At 39.0% G+C, this 24,976-nt stretch overlaps 2 protein-coding genes across 28 annotated transcripts in view; one reads left to right on the top strand and one right to left on the bottom strand.

The window, feature by feature from the left end:
- The window catches only part of Dnajb4 (DnaJ heat shock protein family (Hsp40) member B4), a 37,863-nt gene extending 13,481 nt beyond the window's left edge, over positions 1-24,382 (bottom strand). For 2 of the 6 annotated variants that reach the window (XM_070007363.1, XM_070007364.1), the window contains exon 1: positions 23,777-24,023. The gene's annotated coding sequence lies outside the window, so the exon portion shown is untranslated. Of the gene's footprint in view, positions 1-7,725; positions 8,116-19,144; positions 20,167-23,776; positions 24,024-24,300 lie in introns of those variants that run through there. The other 4 variants (XM_070007367.1, XM_070007369.1, XM_070007368.1 and 1 more) reach the window with 4 other exon arrangements.
- Positions 24,383-24,469: 87 nt separating this feature from the next.
- Fubp1 (far upstream element binding protein 1) overlaps positions 24,470-24,976 on the top strand; it is a 31,351-nt gene continuing 30,844 nt past the window's right edge. For all 22 annotated transcript variants that reach the window (XR_011368750.1, XM_070007356.1, XM_070007354.1 and 19 more), the window contains exon 1: positions 24,470-24,589. Coding sequence is in view for 21 of the 22 variants with exons in the window: in XM_070007356.1 (XP_069863457.1) it covers positions 24,470-24,589 (120 nt within the window). In the remaining variant the exon portion in view is untranslated. The remainder of the gene's footprint in view (positions 24,590-24,976) is intronic.

Here is a 24,976-nt window from a genome sequence, read left to right as displayed (position 1 = left end):
AGTGTAGAGTTCATTTTCAACATCATTGCTGCATTTGTTCCTCCTTTGTCCTTCCATTTCTGTCATACAATTAAAAAGTCATACTTTAAAATAAATAAAAGATATAAATACAATTTAGCTAGTAGTTTTAACTGTTTTTTTAAAAAAAATTTGGTGACATTAATGAATCTAGCAAACTAGTGTTCATTTATAAAAGCTTACTGTCCAAATTTCAACTTATTGAAATTTCAAGTTACCTCCACTCCAACAGAATGAGACCACCACTCCTCTGGTTACTATTTACAGAATTTTTGTACGCAGGACAACAAGGGGAAAAGCACTAAATTACAACATACTCTTGTTCTTGTAAGACATTTAAGTGAGTGAACTTTAAATCTAGATATACTATTTAAAGGGGGTAGTAATAGTAATATTTCTTTTAAGGCACATTTTGCTAATTATAAGTATATAATCATTGACAAGTATTCTGGAAAGTACGGTGAAATAAAAGAATAAAATAAAAATTATCCTATCAGATTTTGGTAATCCTTGTTAGATGCTAGTACATCTCCTAGTCCTTTTTCTATGGTTTTTAAGATTATATGTTGCATCTTTTTTTAAAAATTAAGTTTAAATGACAGCATTTATATTTATATACTTTCAGATGCCTACATTTCCCCATGCAACGTATTTTGAATATATATGAGAAATACTTTTGCTGTATTCTTACTTCCTATATGGTTTTCTCACATTTTCAAATAATATTCTCACGTCTATATATTTTTTTTTCCTTCAGTGCTGGAGGCAACACTGAATCCAGGACCTCACATTTATCTAATCAAGTGCTCTACCATTGAGCTACACCCTCTTCACCTGTTTCCAATGTAATACTGAGAAGATGGGATAAAGAGAATGTCAAAAGTATTATACTAAGTCCATATTGTAAATATCTCAATGTCTGTAAACATGAAAAAAACTTCACAAGGAAATGAACATGTTTGAAATATAATGAAAAGCTAATGGTCACATGTTATCTTTAACAAAAAGAAAACATCTATTTCATATGCCAGCAATGATGATTCAGCACTTTCTGAATGGTACATCTTTGCATGTTTTGTCAGCTATGACTTCCTGTTTCGCAAAATTCGACTTTATGAACACCTTGGTATTTGAAATTTATAACATTTATTTAGGCTTCTATATGTACAGGGATTTATAAGTTCGCATGTCTTTTAGCCTCATAAAGAATATTCAACAAGACACTATGTTGAAAACGAACTTTACAACTTGGGGCAAGGAGTTGGGGAGGTGAGGAGGAAAGGGATGGTAGGGGAAAAACAAAGGAGGTAACAATACTCCATAGGAAATGTACTTATTACTTTATTCATGTAATTGTATCCCCTCTGTACAGTATTTTTACAATAAAAATTTTTTTAAAAAGAATATTCAATGTCAAAAGATTCTTTCCAAATCCAAAACCTTCGGGAAAATGTCAACATCAAAAGTCACTGAAAGACTACTTTTAAAAAGTAGGAGGAAAAGGGCTGGGAAGGTGGTAGAATGCTTGCCTTGCATGCATGAGGCCCTGGGTTCGATTCCTCAGCACCACATAAGCAGAAGAAGCCGGAAGTGGTGCTGTGGCTCAAGTGGTAGAGCGCTAGCCTTGAGCTGAAGAGCTGAGGGACAGTGCCCAGGCCCAGAGTTCAGGCCCCCAACTGGCAAAAATAACAAACAAAAATAAAAGTAGTAGGAGGGCACAGAATCAGAGGGAAACGGGGGCCATCAACTGTACTGGACATTGATGAAAACGAACTAAGCAACTCAAGGTCAGTGATGAGAAAGGGAAAGAGGGAACAGCTTACACTAAGCAAAAGGCAAAAAATGTACGTTATCACCCAAAGTGGAAGTTGTGCTGTCAAAATTCACAAACATAGACCATGATAAAGACAATTTGCCTTGTGAAGGTTAAAATGTGTTTGTGCCTTTAAGTATTACTATCTCGCAATACTGTGAAATTTATGTAATCAGTCTCAATAAAAAAATTTTTTTAAAAAGCATACTGTTAGCTGCGTATTACTGAGCTTACTACTATAATCCTAGCTACTCAGGAGGCTGAGATCTGAGGATCACAAAAGCCAGCCAGGCAGGAAAGTCCTTGAGACTCTTAAAAAACAAAACAAAACAAAACAAAAACCAGTAGAGCACATGTGGTAGAGCAATAATCTTGAGGAAAAAAAAATCTTAGGGACAACAGCTAGGCCCCGAGTTCAAGTCCCAGAATTGGCATGCTCCTCCCCACCCCTCAAATACACTGGAGACTTTTACTCTTGCATTCTCTTTTCCATATTGAGCTGTCCCCTCTAGTATGTTGAAAATCCATTACACAATACTTTTACATTAAAGTTTGGTCATCCTAAATTGAGTGAGATATGAGATTTTTTTTGTTGTTGCTGCCTCTCTTGTGAGGGGAACTGTCATCTCTACAAATACCTATGACAAAAACAGAAAGTCTGTAAAGGAAACAGTACAGGCATATTGTATACAAAACTTAGTTAATAAATATTTTTAAATGTAACAATAAAAACAGTGTTAGGGGTATTTTGAATTGGCATGGTATCTGCCTAGCATGTGCTGGGGGGGGGGGGGGGCGTCTATTCCTAATACCACTTTGAGCCACAGCTCCACTACTGGTTTTCTGATGATTTTAATTGGAGATAAGAGTCTCATGGACTTTCCTGCCTGGGTTGGCTTTGAACCTCAAAACACACAAAAACAAAATTAATTTTAAAAATAAAAACAAAGCTATAAGCTGCTTAAAACAGTTGAGAAACTATATAATGCCTATCTTTTATTTGAGACTAGGTCTAGCTGTATTACTCGGACTGGTCTCAAATTCTGGGGCTCAAGTGATCTCTTTTCTCAGATTCCTAAGAAGGGCCTGACTATAGATGCATGCCAACATAATCAGCTATATTCCTACATATTTGCTATTACAGATGTATGTGTGGCAGAAAGCATGAATAAACGAAATAATATCTAGGATTAGAAAGTGATAGAATTTTTTTCTTAAAGGCTGCTATATTTTTTAAACAAAATATAAAATTGTTTGCATTAAAAAAAATAGGCTATTAGCTGAGGATTGGTAGCTCAAGCTAGTAATTTTATCTACTACAGAGGCTGAGATCTGACAAGTCTGAAAGACCTTGATCTCCAGTTAATCAGCAAAAAGCAAGGACTAAAGGAGTATGGCTCAAGTGGTAGAACATCATCCTTGAGTGAAAAAGCCAAGTGAGACCACATAGCTCTATATTCAAGCTCTAATATTGACATAAGGAAATAAAATTAAGCTGGGAGCTGGTGGCTGAAGCCTGTAATTTTAGCTACTCAAGTCCAAGATCTGAGGCTTGAGGTTCAAAGCCAACCTGGGCAGGAAAGCCCGTGAGACTCTTATCTCTAATTAACCATCAGAAAACTACAAGTGGAGCTGTGGCTCAAAGTGGTAGAGTGTTAGCCTTGAGGGAAAGAACTCAGGGAAAGGGCCCAGCCCTGAGTTCAAGCCTCACAACCAACAAAAATAATAATTAAGTTTATTTATTAAAAAAAAAAAAAAAAAGAGCCAGGTGCTGGTGGCTCAAGCTTGTAATCCTATTACTCAGAAGGCTGAGATCTGATTATCACAATTCCAAACAATTCCTGTAGGCAGGAAGGGCCTTGAAACTTATCTCCAATTAATGATCAAGAAACTGAAAATGGAACTATGGCTCAATGTTGTACAACTATAGCCTGAAATAAAAGGAGCTCAGGAACAGCACCCAGATGCTGAGTTCAAGCCCCACAACTGACAGAAAAAAGAAAAATTTACAGCAAGTATGGTAATATACATAATGCCAGTACTCTGCTGATTAATGCAAAAGAACTGAATTTGAGGCCAGTTCAAACTACATTTGCAAGACCTGGTCAAACAAAAAGAGAAGAGGTAGGTTTAAAAAGAAAAAAAAAAAAAAAACAGGAAAAAAAATATGAGGGAATAGAGGTAAAATAAGGCACAGGCAAGGTGGGTGCCGGTGGCTCACACCTGTAATACTAGCTACTCAGAAGGCTGAGATATGAGGATCAAGGTTCAAAGCCAGCCTGGCAGGAAAGTCCATTGAGACTCTTATCTCCAATAAACCACCAGAGAACTGGAAGTGACACTGTGTCCCAAGTGGTAGAGTACCTGCCTTGAGCTGAAGAGCTCAGGGACAGGGTCCCAGGACCAAAAAAAAAAAGGCGGAGGCACATCCCCTTACTCCCTTTAAATGTTTACAAAGTACATGGTTCAAGTCCTTTTACTGAGGTAAACTTATTTATATCTTTGATTAAAACAATTTTAAAGAAATGACTTTAACCTTTTTAACTACATCAGAAAAGTTGAAAATTAATTAAAATTAATCACAATGAAGCTTTGTCAATAATGCTAGAGGGAAATGTGTCATTATTTTCGTAAGACATGGACCAGAATTAAGTAAAAATCTTAATGACATTTACACCATTTTCAACACTTTAATAAAGCTTTCTAACTTGGAAAATTATTTTTTGAAAAACATAAATTATTTTTACAGAAGTACAAATCCTTTTTTCAACAATTAGTTTAGGAAAATACATTTAGATAATTACAGGTACTAAAGATAGCATTTAAACCACACCAAAAAAAAAACAACTAGTTTTGTTACTTTTGATTTTTGTTCATACATAGCGAAGATAGGATTACTTTTACTTTCTCTTTTTTTTTTTTTTGGCAGAACCAGGGGTTGCACTCAGGGTCTCACAATTGCTAGGATGGCCTGTCACTTGAGCCATGGCTTTAGTTTAGCTTTAAGAAAAGTCTTGTGGACTTTTCTACCCAGGCTAGCTTTGAAATTTGGTCTTGCAGATCTCCTTTTCCTGAAGTAGCTGGGATTACAGATATGAAGCATACATGCCCATACAATTGTAGTGTTTTTTTTTTCAATTCTCAAATCATTTTAGTTTCTTATAAATAATTAAAGACATATTAAGATGGATACCTTTGAAAACCTAAGGCAAAATTATTAAAATTTAAGTCATGAGTCAGGTGTGGTACCTGTAATCCCAATATTTAGGCAGCTAAGGCAGGAAGATCACAAATTTGAGGTCAGCTGGGGGAATACAGCAATGCTCTATCTCAAATAAAATAAAATTCAGGCTATCATTAAAATACTTGAGAGAAAAAAGGCCTTATCTTTTACTGCCAATACTTAATTCATTGTCTGCCAATACTTAATTCTTAAATGGGAGATATTCAGGCCTGAATTTTATGATTCATATTACTTCCTTATCCAAGTACAGGCTTATCCAAGTAAACATAAACAGGCTCTTTTACACCTCTTGTATTTGAGTATATAACCTTTAAACACAAATATGTTCAGTGGTTATTACTTTTGCCAAGTTGGCACCAGGTAAATTGTTTAGTAGTTAAAAACACAGTTTTTAGAGCTGGACTCTTAATTACTGTGTGGCTTGGGACTTTAAAAAAAAAAATCTGTACCTGTTTCTCCACATGTTGAATGAAGTTAACACTAATTATCAGCTTTGTCAGATTGTTATGATTGAGGTAAATAAGTAATATAGCATATATGATAAAACTGCTTTAAGACGTTTATACAAACTTTTAAATAAGTTGATAAAAATTTTCTATGCTCATGTAGAGCTATCTGAAAATATTTGGAGTTCAGAAATATTTTATGCTTAAATTTTTTGGGGGGGGAGTACAGAATGGATTTACTCTCTGCTATTAAATGCTTGTTACTCATTGAATGTTTACATACTAATATTTAAAGATTAAACTTTATTAAATAATGTCTCTTAAATAAAACTTCCTAATAACAACTCACTTAATATTGTCTTTTACAAAAAATTACTGGAAAGCTTAGTATAAAATATAAGCATACAGTCAGCTAATATACTTTTCTAGCATTCTGGAATCATTTCAAATATTCTTTGTGTATTGTGTATGTGTTGAACTGGAACTGTGTATGTGTTGGAACTCAGCGCCTCACACTTTTGGTTGGCTTTTTCCACTCAAAGCTAGTGCTCTACCACTTGAGCCACATCTATACCTCTATCATCTTATTCTGGTTAATTAGAAATAAGTTCCTAAGACTTGCCTGTCCTGGTTGGCTTCAAATCACAACCCTCAGATCTTAGCCTCCTGTAAGTAGCTAGGATTACAGGCATGAGCCACTATCCCTAGCTTTAAAATATTCTTTATACTGATTTTTTTTTTTGGGGGGGGTCAGTCATGGGGCCTGAATTCTGGCCCTGGGCACAGCTCAAGGCTAGTGCTCTTCCCTTGAGCCACAGCGCCACTTCTGCTTATGTGGTGCTGAAGAATCAAACCAAGGGCCTCACACATATGAAGCAAGCGCTCTACCACTGAGCCACCTTCCCAGCCCCTTTATATTGATTTTCAACATTAAATAGATATCCAAAGAAAACTACAGAATTACTAGCTATCTTAGGTCTTGATATACTGATATTTGATCATGTAACTTCATGTTCAAAGATCACATAGTCTAGGACAGTACTATGTAACAGAAATATAAAACAAGCCACAAGTGCAAGCCATGAATATCAGTTAAATACTTGTAGAATACAGATTTTATTAAAAAGTAAAAAACATAAACCCATGTGAAATTACTTTTAATTTTATTACTTTTAATTTTTTTATTTAACCCATTAAGTACAAGGCATGATTATTATAGCATGTAATCAACATACAAATGATCAACCAGATTCTCTACTTCTTGTTTTTTAGTACTGAGGATTAAACTTGGGGCCTCTATCAAGGTTCTAATTCATAAGCCATGTATCCTCCTACTCCTTTTACTTTATTTTAAAAGCATTCGTAAATGCTTTTTTAAAAAGTATTCATAAAAGCATGTATTTATTGTATACAGTGATTTCATTGTGACATTTAACACATGTATACAATGTATTCCAATCAACCTCATTCCTTCTATCACTTTTCAACTATCACATTCCTCTTCCTTAAAATTAATTAAAATTAACAGATTTTTACTGTTTTATTTTCACACAAATAAACGAAATTGATTATATTCATTTCCATTCACCTTCTTCATCCCTTCTCTCAAACCCGTGCCTCCACTCCCACTTCTACTCTCACCAGAGCCTGTTCTACTCATCCCTTTGCTTTTTTTCTCTCTCTCATTCTCTCTCCTTCCTTCCTTCTTTTTTTTTTTTTGCCAGTCCTAGGGCTTGAACTCAGGTCTTTAACACCATCCCTGAGCTTCTTTTTGCTCACTCTTTTTGCTAGCACTCTACCATTTGAGCCACAGTGCCACTTCCAGCTTTTTCTGTTTAGGTGGTACTGGAAATTGAACCCCGGGCTTCATGCGTACTAGGCAAACACTCTAGAATTAAGGCACATTCCCAGTCCCTTTTGCTTTTTCCAAGTTTTGTTTTTCCAGATATGGTCTCATACTAACTTTGCCATGATCCTATGTCCGCCTCCTGAGCAGCTGGGAACACAAATGTAAACCATCATCATGCCTAGGTTGTTTTTTGAAATAGGGCCTCATTAATTTTTAGCCTAAGCTGGCCTCAAACTATGTCTCCTGTTTCCACTTTTGAAACGCTAGGATTAAAGGCAGGTAACAAGGTATTTGGCTCTTTAAATTCTTTTGGAAGAACTAAACCTTTGCAATCCAGTGTGTATTTTATACTTACACAATTTATCAATTCCGGGGCTGGGAAGGTGGCTCAGTGGTAGAGCGCTTGCCTTGCATGCTTGAGGCCCTGGGTTCGATTCCTCAGCACCACATAAGCAAAAAACAAAAAAGCCGGAAGTGGTGCTGTGGCTCAAGTGGTAGAATGCTAGCCTTGAACTGAAGAGCTGAGGGACAGCGCCCAGGCTCAGAGTTCATTCAGGCCCCACGACCGGAGCCAAAAAAAAAAAAAAAAATTATCAATTACAATAGCCACATTTCAGGGCTTAACAGCCTCATGCAAGCAGCACTGATTATCAGACCCAATTCAGCTTATGAACTTAAGTATATCAAACATACCTCTCACATGCACATTTAAGGGAAATAGTCTTAGATGAAGTATAAAGGGAAGTTCATTTTTATTTGTAAAACAATTCTATTTTTCTTCTATAAAAATAGATTAAAGGATTTCTTAAAACAATATTTTAAAGTTGTGGGAATAGTGCTATTCACATGTGTTCAGTTCACATATACTTTCAAAGTAAAGCAATGTTCAGAGAAAAGCAACACTGGGAAATGAGAAATTTTCCATTTTCATTATGCTCTTTTAAAGTTTTTTTTTCCTCATACATTTAAAAAGAAAATATCTTAAATGGTCAGTCAGAAAGAAAGGAGTATTTGGCCTAAGTGAAAACATGAAGCTCCTAAGACAAGTATTACAAAGAAAAAAAAAATAGTACAAGAGGTAAGGGAGAAGGAGAAGATACACTACTATTTAGCATATTTGTTTAGCTCTCCTATTGTTTGTAACTATAAACATTTCTTTCCATTTAAGTCAGTATCATATTTTAACTACAAATTATCTTTAGATTATATCTACGAAGACACAAATTGTTGCTTCTGGGCTCGGAATGTGGCTTAGTGGTACAATGTTTGCCTTGAATGCATGAAGCCCTGGGATCAATTCCTCAGTACCACATACACAGAAAAGACTAGAAGTGGCTTTGTGGCTCAAGTGGTAGAGTGCTAGCCTTGGGCAAAAGCAGCTCAGGGACAGTGCCCAGGCACAAAGTTCAAGCTCCAGGAGTGGGAAAAAATAAATAAATTGCTGCAGCCAAGAAGGTTTAAACAGGATTCAAACATTTAATTGGCAGCTACCAAAAATAAGTAGTTTATAAAAATTAGCCAACATATTCCATAGTATTCATTAATTACTATAAAACTAGGCCACTGACTGCCTCATTTCAAATAAACAGAGCCAAGATTACTGACTACCTAAAACATTCATAGATTAGACTATATAATGAATAGATAGATAGATATATAGGCGTGAAGTTTAATTTTAAGTGGATGAGTTATGAGTTTTTAATATTTTTTTTCCTGAGATTTGAACTCAAGAGGCCTTGGCACTGTCCCCGAGCTCTTTTTGCTCAAGGCTAGAGCTCTACCACTTGAGCCACAGTGCCATTTCCGGCTTTTTCTCTTTATGTGGTACTGAGGAATCAAACCCAGGGCTTCATGCATGTTAGGTAAGCACTCTATCACTAAACCACATTCCCAGCCTGAGTTTTTAATATTTTTAAAATATAACTTTTTATTAGCTACATTAAGTTAATACATCAAGGTAAAATTTATGGAGACTTACATGTCATACTACTGCTTGAGTCATGAAGAATAAGAATGTAAAGACACAGTCCCTGCCCCCAAGAGGTTTACATGAAAAATAATATAAAATAATACCTATTGCCTATGGTTGCTTTCACCAGATAGGGATAGATTTGAGTAGTTCCAACAGGCACTGCATGTCCTACAAAGTATTAAATATTTACAGTCTTGTTCCTTAACAGGAAATATTTAGTGCCTCCTGCTTTATACAAAGTATATTTGATGGCGGGAAAGGGCAACTAAAAAAAGTATTAATACAATTTTATTACATCTGACAAAATTTTTTTTTGGGGGGGGGGGGTCTGAACTCTGGGCCTGGGCGCTGTCCCTCAGCTCTTCAGCTCAAGGCTAGCACTCTACCACTTGAGCCACAGCACCACTTCCGGCTTTTTTCTTTTTGCTTATGTGGTGCTGAGGAATCAAACCCAGGGCCTCATGCATGCAAGGCAAGAACTCTACCACTGAGCCACCTTTCCAGCCCTGACAAAAATTTTTAAAACTCTAGTTTTTATTTTAATTTTACCCAGAAAATAAAATGTGTAGACTGATCCTCAACTTGGGTAAAGGGGGATATATTATTTGGGTGATAAGGTGAGATATTTATCAAAAAGTAGTAAATGGATTATAAAAAAACAAAGAAAGACTATTTTGCTCATTCATTAGTCCTGGTCATAAATTATGTTGGCCATTTCCCCAAATCAAATAAGGCCTGATGGTAGTCAATTCTCATTATTGCCCTTCTTGTTATTTATATTCCATTAAATTGCTGTGGATGCTGAATTAGCAAATTCTGAATCACTATCTCTAAGAAAAATGCAAAGTTAAGTTCCTGCCAGCTTCTGATCATATTTTTTAATAAACCAATCAATACTTAACCTTTTATGTATTTCCATTTAAAGATATATTATTGATTTACTGATATTAACTTATGGCTAACAGTATTACAACTCATACCTAAACATGAATATCTGACGTACAGCATTTTTACAAGTCACACTACAACCTGCTTATATGTAGGCATAACTAGATAATGCCCTGCACTTTGCTACGAGCCCTTTAAAACAGTGAAATCACCCAGAAAAGCACACACACACACACACACACAAAATAATGTGTCACTAAATAAACCATGAAAAAGAAATCTGTTTACCATAAAAAAGCTGATACAAGAATGCTAACTCCTACCTTATTCATCCTCAGTGGGTTTGTAAGATTCAAATTGCTACTATAAACATGTATATCTGCAAATGACCCCAGATCACCTTCAGTATCAATTTGGAGGCAAAAATAAATCTTCATGAGTAGGCAAATTCACAAATATAGAACTGACAAGAAACAAAGATCTATTATATAGCTATGTGCCATTACTGTAAATTAACTATGTAAATTAACTTTTAAATTAACTATGATCAGTTAAACTTTTGTTTCAGGGCAATAGTAATATTAAGAATTCAGAAGGTCTGGGGGGCATCTGCTTAGCAAACACAAGACCATGTGTTCATCAATCCTCTACAAACAATTCTCACCAAATCCTCTACTACAAACAAAACAATAACAAAAATCAGGTACTAAATGTCTTGTCTTTGAAGTAACATTTGTTACTGTTAAAGCAACAAGGTTATATTTATATAAGCACTTTATCCTCTTCTCTATTCTAGGAATCCTTCATCTAGCTTACTTCTGCTTTGAAACACACTCTCTAGCTGTGCTGTTTCCCATACTTTTCTCCATCATTTTATTTTATCTATCATTTATTATTCTACATAGTTGTCGATGCCCCACCCACTGAGCTGTGACCTTCAGAAGAGTTCCTATTTTATCCCCCCTTTTTCCTTTCCTAGATCCAATGGAACCTGATCTTTATAGTAAACACACTGCTACTCAATGACTGTTACTGACTAAATGAACCAAAGATAGAGTAAGATGGCTATGATACAAAGAAATAAATAGGAAAATTTTAGTAAATAACAATCTGTAAAACTGCCAACTGACTGGATATACACATTAGGATTTCAGATTTCTTAATTAACAAAGGTATGCACAGCTGTGTTACAAATCAAAGTAATAAATATAGGAATAACATGTTTGGGAGGAATCTTAAGCATTATGAATATACCTATGGGTCTATTAATACCCCTTCACCTACTTCTATTAGGAAAGAGTATTGCAAGGTAATTTGGTGATGGCTCATGCCTGTAATCCTAGTCCTCAGGAGGCTAAGATCTGAGGATCACAATTCAAAGCCAGCCCGGGCAAACAAATGCAAGAGACTCTTACCTCTAACCACCAAAAAGCCTGAAGCAAATCTATGTCTCAAGTGGTAGAGCACTGGTCTTGAGCCTAAAAAGTTAAAGGGCAACACTCTGGCCCTGCATTCATGCCCAAGTACTTGCATGTGTGGTACACACACGCATGCACATGTACACACACGCACGCATGTGCACACACACGCACATACCATATATATACATACACACATGTCCATTTTGTTTCAGAAGTATATATGTGTATGTAACATATAATAATTATATATATAATATAATAAATATATGTATATATAGTTTGTCTGCATGTCTCAGTATTACCTGTTTCTCTGGCTAAGTCTCCCAATTAAATTTGTGACCATATTTTTACATTTTAACCCCCCCCAAAAAAATACTAGCATAATATTCAATTAAATACAGATGAAGAAGTCTATGGTACAAAAATTCTAAAGTGGAACTTAGAAATCTCAGCTGGAGATAAAAGGATTAGAAAGGATCATAATACAAGTGGTATTTTAAAGCAAAGAAATGATTTTTGAAAAGAATTAATGGAGAACTTTGAGATGATCAGCATTTAAGAAACCTATCAATCAAGAGAAGATAATAAAAGAGAGTAAGTCATTAGAGACCAACTAGGAAAACCAATCATTCCTATTTTCTTTCTAGCTATCAGTTATCTTAAATTTCTTTCAGGAATAGTGGAATGAACTCTAGAAATAAGTAAATATATTACATATACCTACATAAAATAATTGCTGAAGTGATATCATAAAGACAAACCTTGATGCCAAGAGTAGGAGTTGAGAAGAGCAAAAGGAAATCAAGATATATATTTATAACATTGAAGGCAAGAGGATGATAAATTCCAAGTATATAGACACTGTCAATTTTGTCTTACCAAAAACAAAAAAAGTGAACATAGGGTGTTTGATAAGAATGGTGACGGTGTGACAAAGCAATTATAGGAAGTACAAAAGAAATTGAGTAGAAGTAAAGAATTATTAACTTTCATGTGGACGCAGCTGAAATAACATGATTCTTATTTATTTCTTCATGAATATCTTAATTATTTTATTATACTATATATCAGGTACACCTTTCTAGGTTCTTCTAGTTGTTCTTGTGCCAATACTGGGTCTTGAACTAAGGACCTCTCACTCTCACTTTGCTTTTTAGCTCAAGGCAATACTCTACCACTTGAGCTACACTTCAACTTCCTGCTTCTTTTTGTTTTGTTTTGTTTTTGGGTCCGGTCGTGGGGCCTGAACTCTGGGCCTGGGCACTGTCCCTCAGCTCTTAAGCTCAAGGCTAGCGCTCTACCACTTGAGCCACAGCGCCACTTCCTGCTTTTTTCTTTTTGCTTATGTGGTGCTGAGGAATCGAACCCAGGGCTTCAAGCATGCAAGGCAAGCGCTCTACACTGAGCCACCTTCCCAGCCCCCAACTTCCTGCTTCTTGATGGTTAACTGGAGGTAAGTATTTCACAGATTTTTCTGCCTGGGCTGACTTTGAATGCGATCCTCAGGTCTCAGCTTCCAGAGTACCTAAGATTATACTTTTGAGGCACCAGCACCTCACTCCTTTCTAGATTCTGGGATATAGTATAAATATAAATCCATGCCTCACGCTTGTTGTATTCTAGAGTAAGGCAAATAAAATTTAAATTTTTCTCTTAGTTAACTGTGTTGGATGGTGACAGAATCTAAGAAAAATAAGACAAGGGAATAGGATTTACATGGGGTAGTCAGAAATACCTTCACAGAGAAAATAAAGTGGGGAAAACCATGCATGTATGTGATAGATCAAATAGAAAAAAAAGTCAAATTTTCAAAAGCCCGGAAATGAGTGATTTCCACTCTCCCTTGATAACTGCAAGATGGCTAGTACAGCTAGATCAGAATGCTAGACAATGTACACCCCTCTAGGGTCACTAAACACTTTTTAACTTGCATTCTGAGGGGAAATAAAGCCACTGGAGAATTTTATGCAGAAGAATTTTATGGAGTTTGGCTTCAATATTAAGAATAATGTGGGGAAGGTTGGTGGGAAAGGTGGTTTGGACCATAATGTAGCAATGGAGGAAATGAGAAATGGTCAATTGCTAGCTTTATGTTTGAAAGCTACAGATAGTTGTCAGAATTTCCTGAAGATTCAGATGTGGTACATTGCAGAAATCAATAATGACACCAAGGTCACTCAGTTTCAGCAAACAGACAATATAATTGCAATTTACTAAAATAGAGAACCAATAGGGAGGAAGATGGGGGATTCAACACTGAAAATAGAAAGCTTAAGATGCATGGGACCTTGCCCATATAATTGTAACCCTCTGCATGGTATTTTCACAATTAAAACAAAAAGATGCATGGGTATTTTCTTATTATGTAATGGTTTTCAATTCTAGTGGTTAAACACATGGATAGAGTAATCTCATTTAATTTGTATAACAATGCTTAAGTTGTCAAGAGCAAACAGACCCCAAAAAGGAAAAACAACTTGACAAGGTCTTTAAAATAATGATGAATTAAAATTCACCAATCTCTAGTCTATCTGAACCAATAGATAGCTGTGAATTAAGAGTAGACACAATTGAAATGCAGAAAGGAGCAGGAGTTAAGAACTAGTGAAGTGGGCTGGGTATGTAGCTTAGTGGGAGAGTGCTTGCCTTGCATGCATGAAGCCCTGGGTTTGATTCCTCAGTACCACATACACAGAAAAAGCCAGAAGTGGCACTGTGGTTCAAGTGGTAAAGTGCTAGCTTTGAGCAAAAGAAGCTCGAAGACAGTGCCCAGGCCTAGAGTTCAAGTCTCAGGACTGGCCAAAAACAAAAAACAAAACAAGTGAACTGACAAAGAGTTAAGATTAGAAGTAACAAGACTTTTATAAAAATGAAAAATCCACGATAGTACTTGGTAAACAAGCTAAATAGGTAAGAGGTCTTCTTGGGTGGATAAAGCTAGCTAAATGCAGGCTGTGGTCTTACCGACATTGTATTTTGACTGGTCAAGGATTAATGCACTAAATCCTTAATAACATATACTATGTGGCTTGGGATAAGTGATGACTAAAATAGACATGATGTCCTAAGGAGTTCATATTCAAGAGTGAAGGGCAATAAACAAACAACCATGATGTAGTTTGGGGCCAGCACTATCAGAGGCACTCAGTGCTATAGGAGCTAAAATGGAAGTCCCTCTTTGTGACTTACTCAGCAACCTGAAGCCTTTACTCCAGGTTCGTAACAGAACACAAGTATTAGAATGACAACCAGGATGACAATGGCCATCATTCATCAAGTTATTTCAAATAATTTAACTTAAACTAGGAAATAGTTAATAAATGATCTATTTGATCATTAAGCTTTTCCCATTCCTCTTTTTTAATCTATTGTCTAATAAACTAATGTTTGTTAGTTTGTATGCAATAACTCCTGATTTCATTCAGCATTCACAGAGTAGAACATAATGCTCCATGAAGATCAGATATTTATTGTTTACTAATGTATCTTCAGCACCTAGCACAATGCTCAACATTTTAATGAGATTGAATAAATGAAAAGTAGTATTATATGCCAGACATATTAATCCCAAAGTGAGAGAGAGGGAGTGCATCATTTAGCCAATGCTGGTGGCTCACACCGGTAATCCTAGCTACTCAGGAGACTGAGATCTGAGGATTGCCCCTGGTAGCCAGCCAGGGCAGTAAAGTCAAGGTGAGACTCTTACCTCCAATTAACCACTCAAAAACAAGAAGTGGCTCAAGTGGTAGAGCTCTATCCTTAAGTACAAAGTGGTTCAACAGCAGCACCCAGGCCCTGAGTTCAAGCCCCACAACTGAAAAAAAAAAAGGTGTATCATTTAAGCTTCAATGAAAATCTTTTTTTTTTTTTTTTTTTTTTTTTAGTGCTGAGGACCAAATTCAGAGACTTGCACCTGCTAGGCAAGTGTTTTTTCCACTGAGCTAAATCTGCAATCCCCAATGAAAATCGTTTGATCTTTATATAGAAGTACATAGTTAAGGAGCAAACAAAGTTTTAAAGGATCAAAGTACAAGTTAAGCCGGGCTCAGCCTGTAACCTTAGTTCAACGGGAGGTTGAGATCTGAGGATCCTGGTTCAAAGGCAGCCCAAGCAGAAAAGTTTGTGAGACACAACCCTCCCCATCTCCTCCTCTCCCCACCCTTATCTCCAATTATCCACCAGAAAACCGGAAGTGTCTCAAAGTGGTAGAGCCCAAGCCTTGAGCAAAAGAGCTCAGGGTCCCCTCCAAGGTTCATATTCCACCAGCTGTCTGAAATAAAAGGAATTCATGTTGAGCTCTACATTTTTTTTGGGGGGGGGGGAGGGTATCAGTCTGGGGCTTTAGGAGCCTGGGCAGTGTTCTGAGATAAAAATAAAAACAGGGCTGGGAAGTTGGCTCAGTGGTAGAGCACTTGCCTTGTATGCATGAGGCCCTGGGTTCGATTCCTCAGCACCACATAAACAGAAAAAAAATTAAAAAGCTGGAAGTGGCGCTGTGGCTCAAGTGGTAGAGTGCTAGCCTTGAGCTGAAGAGCTGAGGGACAGTGCCCAGGCCCAGAGTTCAGGCCCCACGACCAGATCCAAAAAAATAAAATAAAATAAAATAAAAACAAACACTACCATCATGAAAAGTTATTTCTTTAGTTGCTACAATTAGACAATGTAGCATAAATTACTGATAAATCATAGAAAATCCAGATGTTTTGTCTAAAAGATTTAACTCATTTTTCCTCTCAAGTACATGTCCCTTCAAATGTATTTTAAAACTGAAACAAGACTATCAGCTTACATGAAGCAACATAAAAGAAGGGACCAATGCTGGTGGTTCATGCCTGTAATCCTAGCTACTTAAGAGGATGAAATCTGAGGATCATGGTTTTAAAGCCAGACTGGGCATATAAATCTGTGAGACTCTAAAATAATCAGCGAAATGCAGAGATAGAGACATCACTCCTGAGCAAGTAGGCCCAAATGCAAGGCTCTGAGTTCAAACCCCATACCACCAAAAATAAAAAAGCTTGAAATAGTTGATATCAAGCTTTGACCCTTTAGATGTCAACCTCCAAAGTATCTTAAATTACAGGCCTAAGCCACCCCACCAACATGAAGCTTAATTAAGCATATTTTAAAACAAATTTTTTCTCAATCAACTGGAAGTTCTTTAGTTTTGTGGTGGTAAGGATCAAACCCAGGACTTCATGCATGCTGGGCAAACATTCTACTACTGAGCTACATTCTCAGCTCCCATATTAAGCTTTTACTAACATAAAAATATTAAACAATACTGGGAAACAGTCATAAAGCAGCCCTCTTTTATTTATTCATTTGCTTAATTGCTATTTTTTATTTATATTTTTGGAATTATTAGGGTTGGAACTCAGGGCCTTTTGCCTGGAGCAGTCCTCTTTTAACAGAAGAGCGGGGAAAGATGAGGACAAGATCTATGTGTTCAGAAGACTTACTATAATCTAGACAGTAAGCAACACTTAGAGCTTTTTGTACAAAAGAAGCTTTTTCAAACTTTGAAAACATAAAACTATATAGTTCATTTTCTTTTTTTTTTAAAGGGGGTAGATTCCTCAAAATACTCTTCAGTAGAGCTCAAATATCTATATATTGACAGTTCTTGAAGAAACAACCACTGTCACAGCCTTGGTTATAAACAATTGAAAGGGTCTTGTTAAAATAAAAAATTTAACATATTTGGGCATGTAGCTCAGTGGCAGGACTCTTGCTTAGTGTGTAGGAGGACTTGGATTTTGATCCCCAACACTGGAGGGAAAAAAAAATACAAAAGAGCTTTGGCGACTTAAAATTTTAGTTGTGGTTGCCAGTGGCTCACACTTGTAAGCTTCCCTACTCAGGAGGGACAGGAATTAGGAGGTTCCTGATTTGTGACCAGACCAGGCAAAAAGTTCCAAGAACACACTCTCCCCATCTCTACCATATATGGAATGTATCTGTCAATCTAGGAAGCTAAGACTGGGAGGACTGTAGCTCCAAGTCACCCTGGACATATACTCAAGAACCCATCTCAATCAACAGCTGGATGTAGTGGTGTGCATTTATCATCCTAGCTACTCCGGAACAATAAATAGGTGGATCCTGTGCCAGGGTAACTGGGGCATATTCAAAAAGTAAGAAAGTCAGGTGCCAGAGGCTCATGCCTATAAACCTAGCTACTCAGGATACTGAGATCTGAGGATGATGGTTCAGAGCCAGCCAGAGCAGACAAAAATCAGTGAGACTCATCTCCATTTAATAAGCAAAAAGCTGGAAGCAGAGGTGTAGCACAAAGGGTAGAGGGCCAGCATTGGATGAAAAAGCCAAACAAAAGCACAAGTCCTAGAGTTTAAGCTCCAGTACCAAATTGAAAAAGAAAAAGAACAAAGGCATACTAGGGGCAGCTCTCCAGTGGTAGAGGGTCTGCCTAAGCAAATTCCAAGTTCAACCTCCTATACCACCAAAATGATAATACATATACATATATACATATACACACACAGAGAGAATGTGTGTTATTTGAGCAGTGATTCATAAATTCATTAAATGAATTACTTCTAAATTGAAAGAGTTGAGAGTGGCTTCCACAGGATTAACACAGAAGGAAAGAAAAGAAAATAGTTGACTGGTTAAGGAGGAACAGAAGCCATATTAGTATCGTTTCATGGAAATTCCTCCTAGAGGTTAGTTTGTAGTTTCTGATACAAGAACCAAGGCTGCAAAAGCCACAGAATGTAATGTCTTCACATTTACTGTGTACATATACAAATATGTATGCATTATCAGAAGTGCTACAAACTGAACCTACAGCCTCAAACATACTTGCCAAGTGCTCTACCACTGAGCTATATCTCCAGCCTCCATTTAATATTGTTAATTCTTGAATTATCTTTAAGTAGTTGTACAAAAGGGTTTCAATTCAACATGTCAATCTGGATCAGTGTTAGTCTTTTCATCACTCTCCCCACATCTATCCTCTCATTTAATTAAGCAAAAATCTGACAGTTTTCTAGAGCAGTTATATCTCCAGTTTTGTTGGGTATTTTTGTTACTGTTGTTTGGTTTGTAAAAGAAGCTCACTACAAAAGAATTTGGTCTCAAACCTGTGATTCTCATGCTTCTACTTCTAAAATGATAGTATAACAAAAGTGTACACCTAGGCTCTGAATGGTGGTCTGTATTTCAGGATTAACCTAGGAAGCCTTCATTAAAGATTCTAATACAGGGGCTGGAAAGATGGCTCAGTGGTAGAGCACTTGCTTGCCTTGCATGCCTGAGGCCCTGGGTTTGATTCCTCAGCACCACATAAGCAAAAAGAAAAAAGCCGGAGTGGCGCTGTGGCTCAAGTAGTAGAGCGCTAACTTTGAGCTGAAGAGCTGAGGGACAGCGCCCAGGCCCAGAGTTCAGGCCCCAGGTCAGGACCCCCCCACCCCCCAAAAAAGGATTCTAATACAGGGGCTGGGAAGGTGGCTCAGTGGTAGAGTTCTTACCTTGAATGAATGAGGCCCTGGGTTCGATTCCTCAGTACCTCATAAGCAGAAAAGCTGGAAGTGGTGCTGCGGCTCAAGTGGTAGAGTGCTAGCCTTGAGCTGAAGAGCTCAGGGGCAGCATCCAGGCGGAGTTCAGCCCCCATAACCAAAAAAAAAAAAAAGATTCTAATACAGACCAATAGAGAGAATAGAGCTTGTGACTAACCCTTCTTCTTTTTTTTTTTTTTTTCCTTCCAGTGCTAGGGATTAAACTCAGGGTCTTGTACAGACACTCTACTACAGAAATACACTTCTAGCACCTTCCTGCATTTTTAATTCTTTGGGGGGGGGCGTGTTATTACGGTTTAAACTCAGGGCATCACACTAGTTGGCCTGCTTGAAAAGCTGGCAATCTACCACTAGAGCTACAGCTCCAGCCCTATTTTCTTGCTGCCGGGGGATGGAGTAGCGTGAACTTTGCCCAGGTTAGGCTTGAATTGCTATCCCTCAGGATCTCAGGCTAAGTAGCGAGGATTACAACATGAGCCCTGGAGCCTAGGTCCTACCTTCAAAGCTTTTTTTGAAAAAAAAAAAAAAAAAAAGCTCTCTGTTGCTAAGGTAGACAATGCAGACAACCACTAAGATCACTGGAATAGATTAGGTTTTACACACATGTGTACACACACATACACACAATTACACATGTAGTACCAGAGAGACAACATAGGTCCTTGTACCATGTTAGACAAAATGCTCTTCCACCGAGTTCTATTTCTTATCCTAAAAAAATGACTTAAGGAGTTATAAGATAAATGTGATAAAAGAACTGATAATATTCAAGTAGGAAAAACTTTTTTATATTAAAAAATGAAGTAATCATAACAGGAAGATAGCTATAAAAATTTACCCTGTTATTTTTTATTTTCTTACTCAAAATTATATGCAGTGCTAGGGATTGAACTCAGGACATTGTGCATACTAGGCAAGTGTATTACCAATGTCTTCAATTCCTAAAAGTTTTTTTTTTTTTTTTTTGGTCCGGTCGTGGGGCCTGAACTCTGGGCCTGGGTGCTGTCCCTCAGCTCTTCAGCTCAAGGCTAGCGCTCTACCACTTGAGCCACAGCGCCACTTCCAGCTTTTTTCTTTTTGCTTATGTGGTGCTGAGGAATTGAACCCAGGGCCTCGAGCATGCAAGGCAAGCACTCTACCACTGAGCCACCTTCCCAGCCCCTTTTTTTTTTTTTTTTTTTTAATGAAGAAGCAACTTTATTGAGAAGGTTCCTATACTGACCGGCCAGGGCCACAGCTCAGGCTCGGGAGCTGATACTGCGACCCCGAAAAGTTCTTTAATAGGTGTAACTATAAAAAAAATATCAGGGGCCGGGAAGGTGGCTCAGTGGTAGAGTGCTTGCCTTGAATGCATGAGGCCCTGGGTTCAATTCCTCAGCACCACATAAGAAAAAAGCCAGAAGTGGTGCTATGGCTCAAGTGGTAGAGCGCTAGCCTTGAGCTAAGAGCTAAGGGGCAGCACCCAGGCCCAGAGTTCAGGCCCCACAACCGACCGAAAAAAAAAAAAAAATCAGCTGGCTAGTTAGCTAATCTCTCAGAGCATAATGTATCAATTCTAGATTATCAGCTATGATATGCCTTTTAAGAGATTTATATTGAAAATAATAGTCAAGAAAAAATCTGATATCATCAGATTTAATAAATTTAGAAGAATCAGCAGAGTACAAATGTGTGAATTCAGAAAACATATTTAGCTTAAGAAAGTCATCATTAGTTTTCCATAACTGATGCTAAAAGATTCTGAATTGTACTAAAACTATTTGAATATAGCTGTTGAGAATGTATTACACAGATTATCCTTTCTTGTGCATAGAAATGCCCACTTGAACAGCACTTTATGATTTCTGAAGAGCTCAAATCATTAGATCCCAAGGCAGGTAATGATCTCTACATGGATGAGAAATCTAAGACAAGGCCCAAGCCCAAAGTTAAATCCAACTAAATACACACACACACACACACTTTTTTTTTTTTGGTGGGTTGGTCACGGGGCTTGAACTCTGGGCCTGAACACTTTCCCTGTGCTCTTCAGCTCCAGGTGAGTGCTCTACCACTTGAGCCACAGCGCCACTTCCGGCTTTTTTCTTTTTGCTTATGTGGTGCTGAGGAATCAAACCCAGGGCCTCAGGCATGCAAGGCAAGCGCTCTACCACTGAGCCACCTTCCCAGTCCGTTTTGGGTTTTTCTTAAACATTAATTCTTTCACAACATAGTTACAAGACTATGTAGGCTAGAATAAATACCCAGAGTTCTAGGTATACTGATATGGTAGAGACAAAGTCTCTGCTCTCCAGCCTATACTCTTAATGGAAGAGGGACATAAAAATGGAAACATGGAGAACACAAAACAATTTCATGTGAATGCTATAAAGCAAAAATGGTAATCAGATAGTCATTGGAAAGTAGCAAGAGGCCTAAGGAGATAGTATTTGAATATGACACATCATACTTAAGAACACCTATAAAAGCATTACAGGCCAAGGAATAAGCAAGTATAAAAAGTATCAGAGGCAAGACCTTGGATAGAAAGTTGACCAAAACAGCTGGGGACAAATCTTGAAAGACAATGGTGTGATTATGTGGAGCTGTTAGGCCATTTGAAAAGTAGGATTTATAGTGTAATTGGAAATACATGAGAGAACTGATTTGTTTTCAAAAAATTATTAAGCTTCTGTATGGGGAATGGATTACTGTAATACAATAAAAAAGCAGGCACTCAAGCTTCTTTTCCTTAGAAAATACTCCTATACAGTGGGTACATGGGGGCTTGTTACTTATGAAACTTTATATATTACATACATTTAGATACAAATTTTCTTGAAAGGTAAACTGTAGAAAACAGAAACTAGGAGATGTAACAATCCCAGAGTGAAATGACAGTAAATTGGGTCAGGATGGGAGCAGTGTGGTTTAAAAGTAATGGAATTTAAGATTATTAGCCAGATGACAGTGGCTCATGCCCCTAATTCTAGCTACTCAGAAGGCTGAGATCTGAGGATCTCAGTCTGAAGCAGTCTTCCAATTAACCAACAAAAACACTAGACTGGAAGTATGGCTAGTCTTGAACAAGCAAGTCAAACACACTAAGACCCTTGAGTTCAAGCTGTAGTTCAGGCACAAGATGCATATTAGCAGGCCTGGAGGCTTGGATCAATTGGCTGATTGCTTGATGTGGAAATGCAAAGTTTTCAAAACCCATAACCACCAAAACAAAACACAAACAAACAAAAAACAACGGATACATTGTTGTCTGACTGAAGAGAGAGAAATCAAGGATAACTAGTGAATCTCAATGAGAAGTTACTAGGTGCGTATGTTTGAAGTCATTTTTTGGTTTTCACAACTACCTGGTAGAGGATAAAAAGGATGCTACTAGCACTTGTGGATAGATCCCAAAGATGCTGCCAAGCATGCTAGAATGCACAGTTGCATAACAAAATAACAATACTGTTGAGGCTGAGAAATCCTAGTCTAGAATTATTTCAATGGTTTCTATTCTATAATGTTCCTATTTCCAGGAAAATATACCAAAAAAAAGGAAAAAGAAAGAGGTTCTATCTGTATTTAGGAAAAAACCATAGCATATTATTTAAGGGCAGATTATATCATTCTGTAGTAAATCATGCTGGTTATCAGACGAGTGTTATCAATTTAATAAAAGGCAAAAGTTCAACTGCTGATCATAAATTGTTAGGCACATTTTATCCAAATACCGTTTAAAGGTCAGTTTAGCAATACACTCAAACTTTTAAGCTTTTGTAAATATCGCTATGATTACGTGTCGTCCAACAAATTACTTTTCTACGAAAATGTAAAGGGATTGCTACAAACACTGGAAGTGATGGCGAGAGCTGGAAATAGTGTAAGTTGATTACAAGACAAATCATGGGCCATTTTGTACGTACAAGCTTATGCCATTTACACAGCTGCGTTACATAGGGCCCCATACACGGGCACATGAAAGGTTACGAAGAACACTGAAGTTCACTCTACGACTAGCAATAGGTAAACTGCCTTTTTAGACTCATTCACAGGAGACAAAAATCCTCCAAGGTGAGCAAGGCTCATGTTTACCTCTGTTAACTAAATATAAAGCATTTGTGGGAAAGGAAGGGGAAATCACTACGATCTACTTAAATTATGAACCGAATAACAAATCTAAGTATCCTAATTCCTCCCTAGAACTGCTATGATTAAGATTATATTACAAAGGCCCCGGGAGGACATGTCTGAAATCACTTGGCAAATACAGTACATAACAGAAATGGCCACCCAGGAGGGGGAAAAAAAAATCCTTCCGTCCATTTGGGTATCCAGCCACCAGGTCACTGCTGGCCAAGCAAACGATTGCTGCTTTGAACCCCGCGGACGGCGACGTCCTGCGGCCCGGTCCGACCGACACCGATTTCAGGCCACCGCGTTCAACGCACAGCAAGCGCGGGCCTGCGCTTCCTCCGGTCGGCTCGCCCACCTTCGCTCAAACAAAAACTACACACGCAGCTCCAGACCCGACAGCGGCCCAGGCTGGCGACAAATCCACACAGCCGACCGTCTACAAGTAGAACACAGGGGCAACTTTACTACCCTGGAAATCATGCTGGGCTCCCACTAGGCCAGGCAGACGTTTCCCGGAGCATCACGCGGCGCCCGGGCGCGCTTCCCTCAGGCCGGGCCGCGGCGCCCTCGAGACTCTGTTGCGTGGCCGTCACGCCCGCCGGCGTCAAGCCCTGCCCTACGGGTACACAAAAGGACCCTGCCGGAAAAGCCTTCCGCACTCTCTCCCCGAGGCGGCGACCGGTAAGGAACAACGATGCCTGTTCCCTGCCAGCTTTCCGCCACCCAAGCCCGGACGCCGTATCCGCGCCAGCCTCACCCGCCAACTCAAAAGACACCATTAGCCAACCTCACCAACCCGCCCCCCCCAACCCCACCCCGACAACACGCGGAGAGGAGGCGCCCGGGGAAACCCTCCTCTCGCGAGATCTTAAACCAACCCTCGCGATATTCGGCCTCGCCTCTCCCCCCCCCGCCCCTTTTTTTTTTCCCCCTTCTTCCCTCCCTTTTATTCAATTCCACTCCCGTCTCCACCTCCACCCCAGCGCGGTTACCTCAGAAACCTCGCGGGATTTCCGTGTTCCATTCCCCGCCCCTTTACGGCACGATGGTCGCGCAAGAATGTGATAGATCCTCGACGGCCGCCATTTTCTTTCTTTCTTAGCAGTTAGCAGAAAGGCGATCTCCGCGAAGGGGGCGGCGGGCGGCTACGGGCGTGTGACCATGGCAGACTACTCGACGGTGCCTCCACCCTCCTCCGGCTCGGCTGGCGGCGGCGGGGGCGGCGGCGGCGGCGGCGGCGTGAACGATGCTTTCAAAGATGCGTTGCAGCGAGCCCGGCAGGTGAGTGCGGACCGCGCGGCGGGCTCCCGCGGGCTCCCGGCGATCGGGCGCCGGCGGGGCAGGCCACCGCCGCCCCTTCGCGCGTGAGGAGCCGGGACACAGAGATCCCCCTGCGGGCCGGGCTGTCCACACGCCCCTCCGCGCCGCGGGGACGACCGGAGGCCCGGGAGCAGATCCGCGGGACCCGACGCCCGCCACCGAGACGCGGCCTGACGTGTCCCGCCCGCTCCCGCGGCGCCGCCGCTCCGCCGGGAAGTTAGCCTTCCCCCCATCCCGGGCAGAAAGCGCGCCCACTTGCACACAATAGTGTGGAAGGAAGGTTCGGGTAATTACTTAGTTGGGGGGGGGGTAGTAACTAGGGTCTGCTCGGCCGGAGCCTTTTTAAAG

The sequence above is a fragment of the Dipodomys merriami genome, unplaced genomic scaffold (genome assembly GCF_024711535.1).
Source record: "Dipodomys merriami isolate MVZ:Mamm:240054 unplaced genomic scaffold, mDipMer1.0.p SCAF_7, whole genome shotgun sequence".
Lineage (NCBI taxonomy): Eukaryota > Metazoa > Chordata > Mammalia > Rodentia > Heteromyidae > Dipodomys > Dipodomys merriami.
The sequence above is the reverse complement of the archived record's forward strand: the minus strand, read 5'-3'. Positions and strand labels throughout refer to the sequence as shown.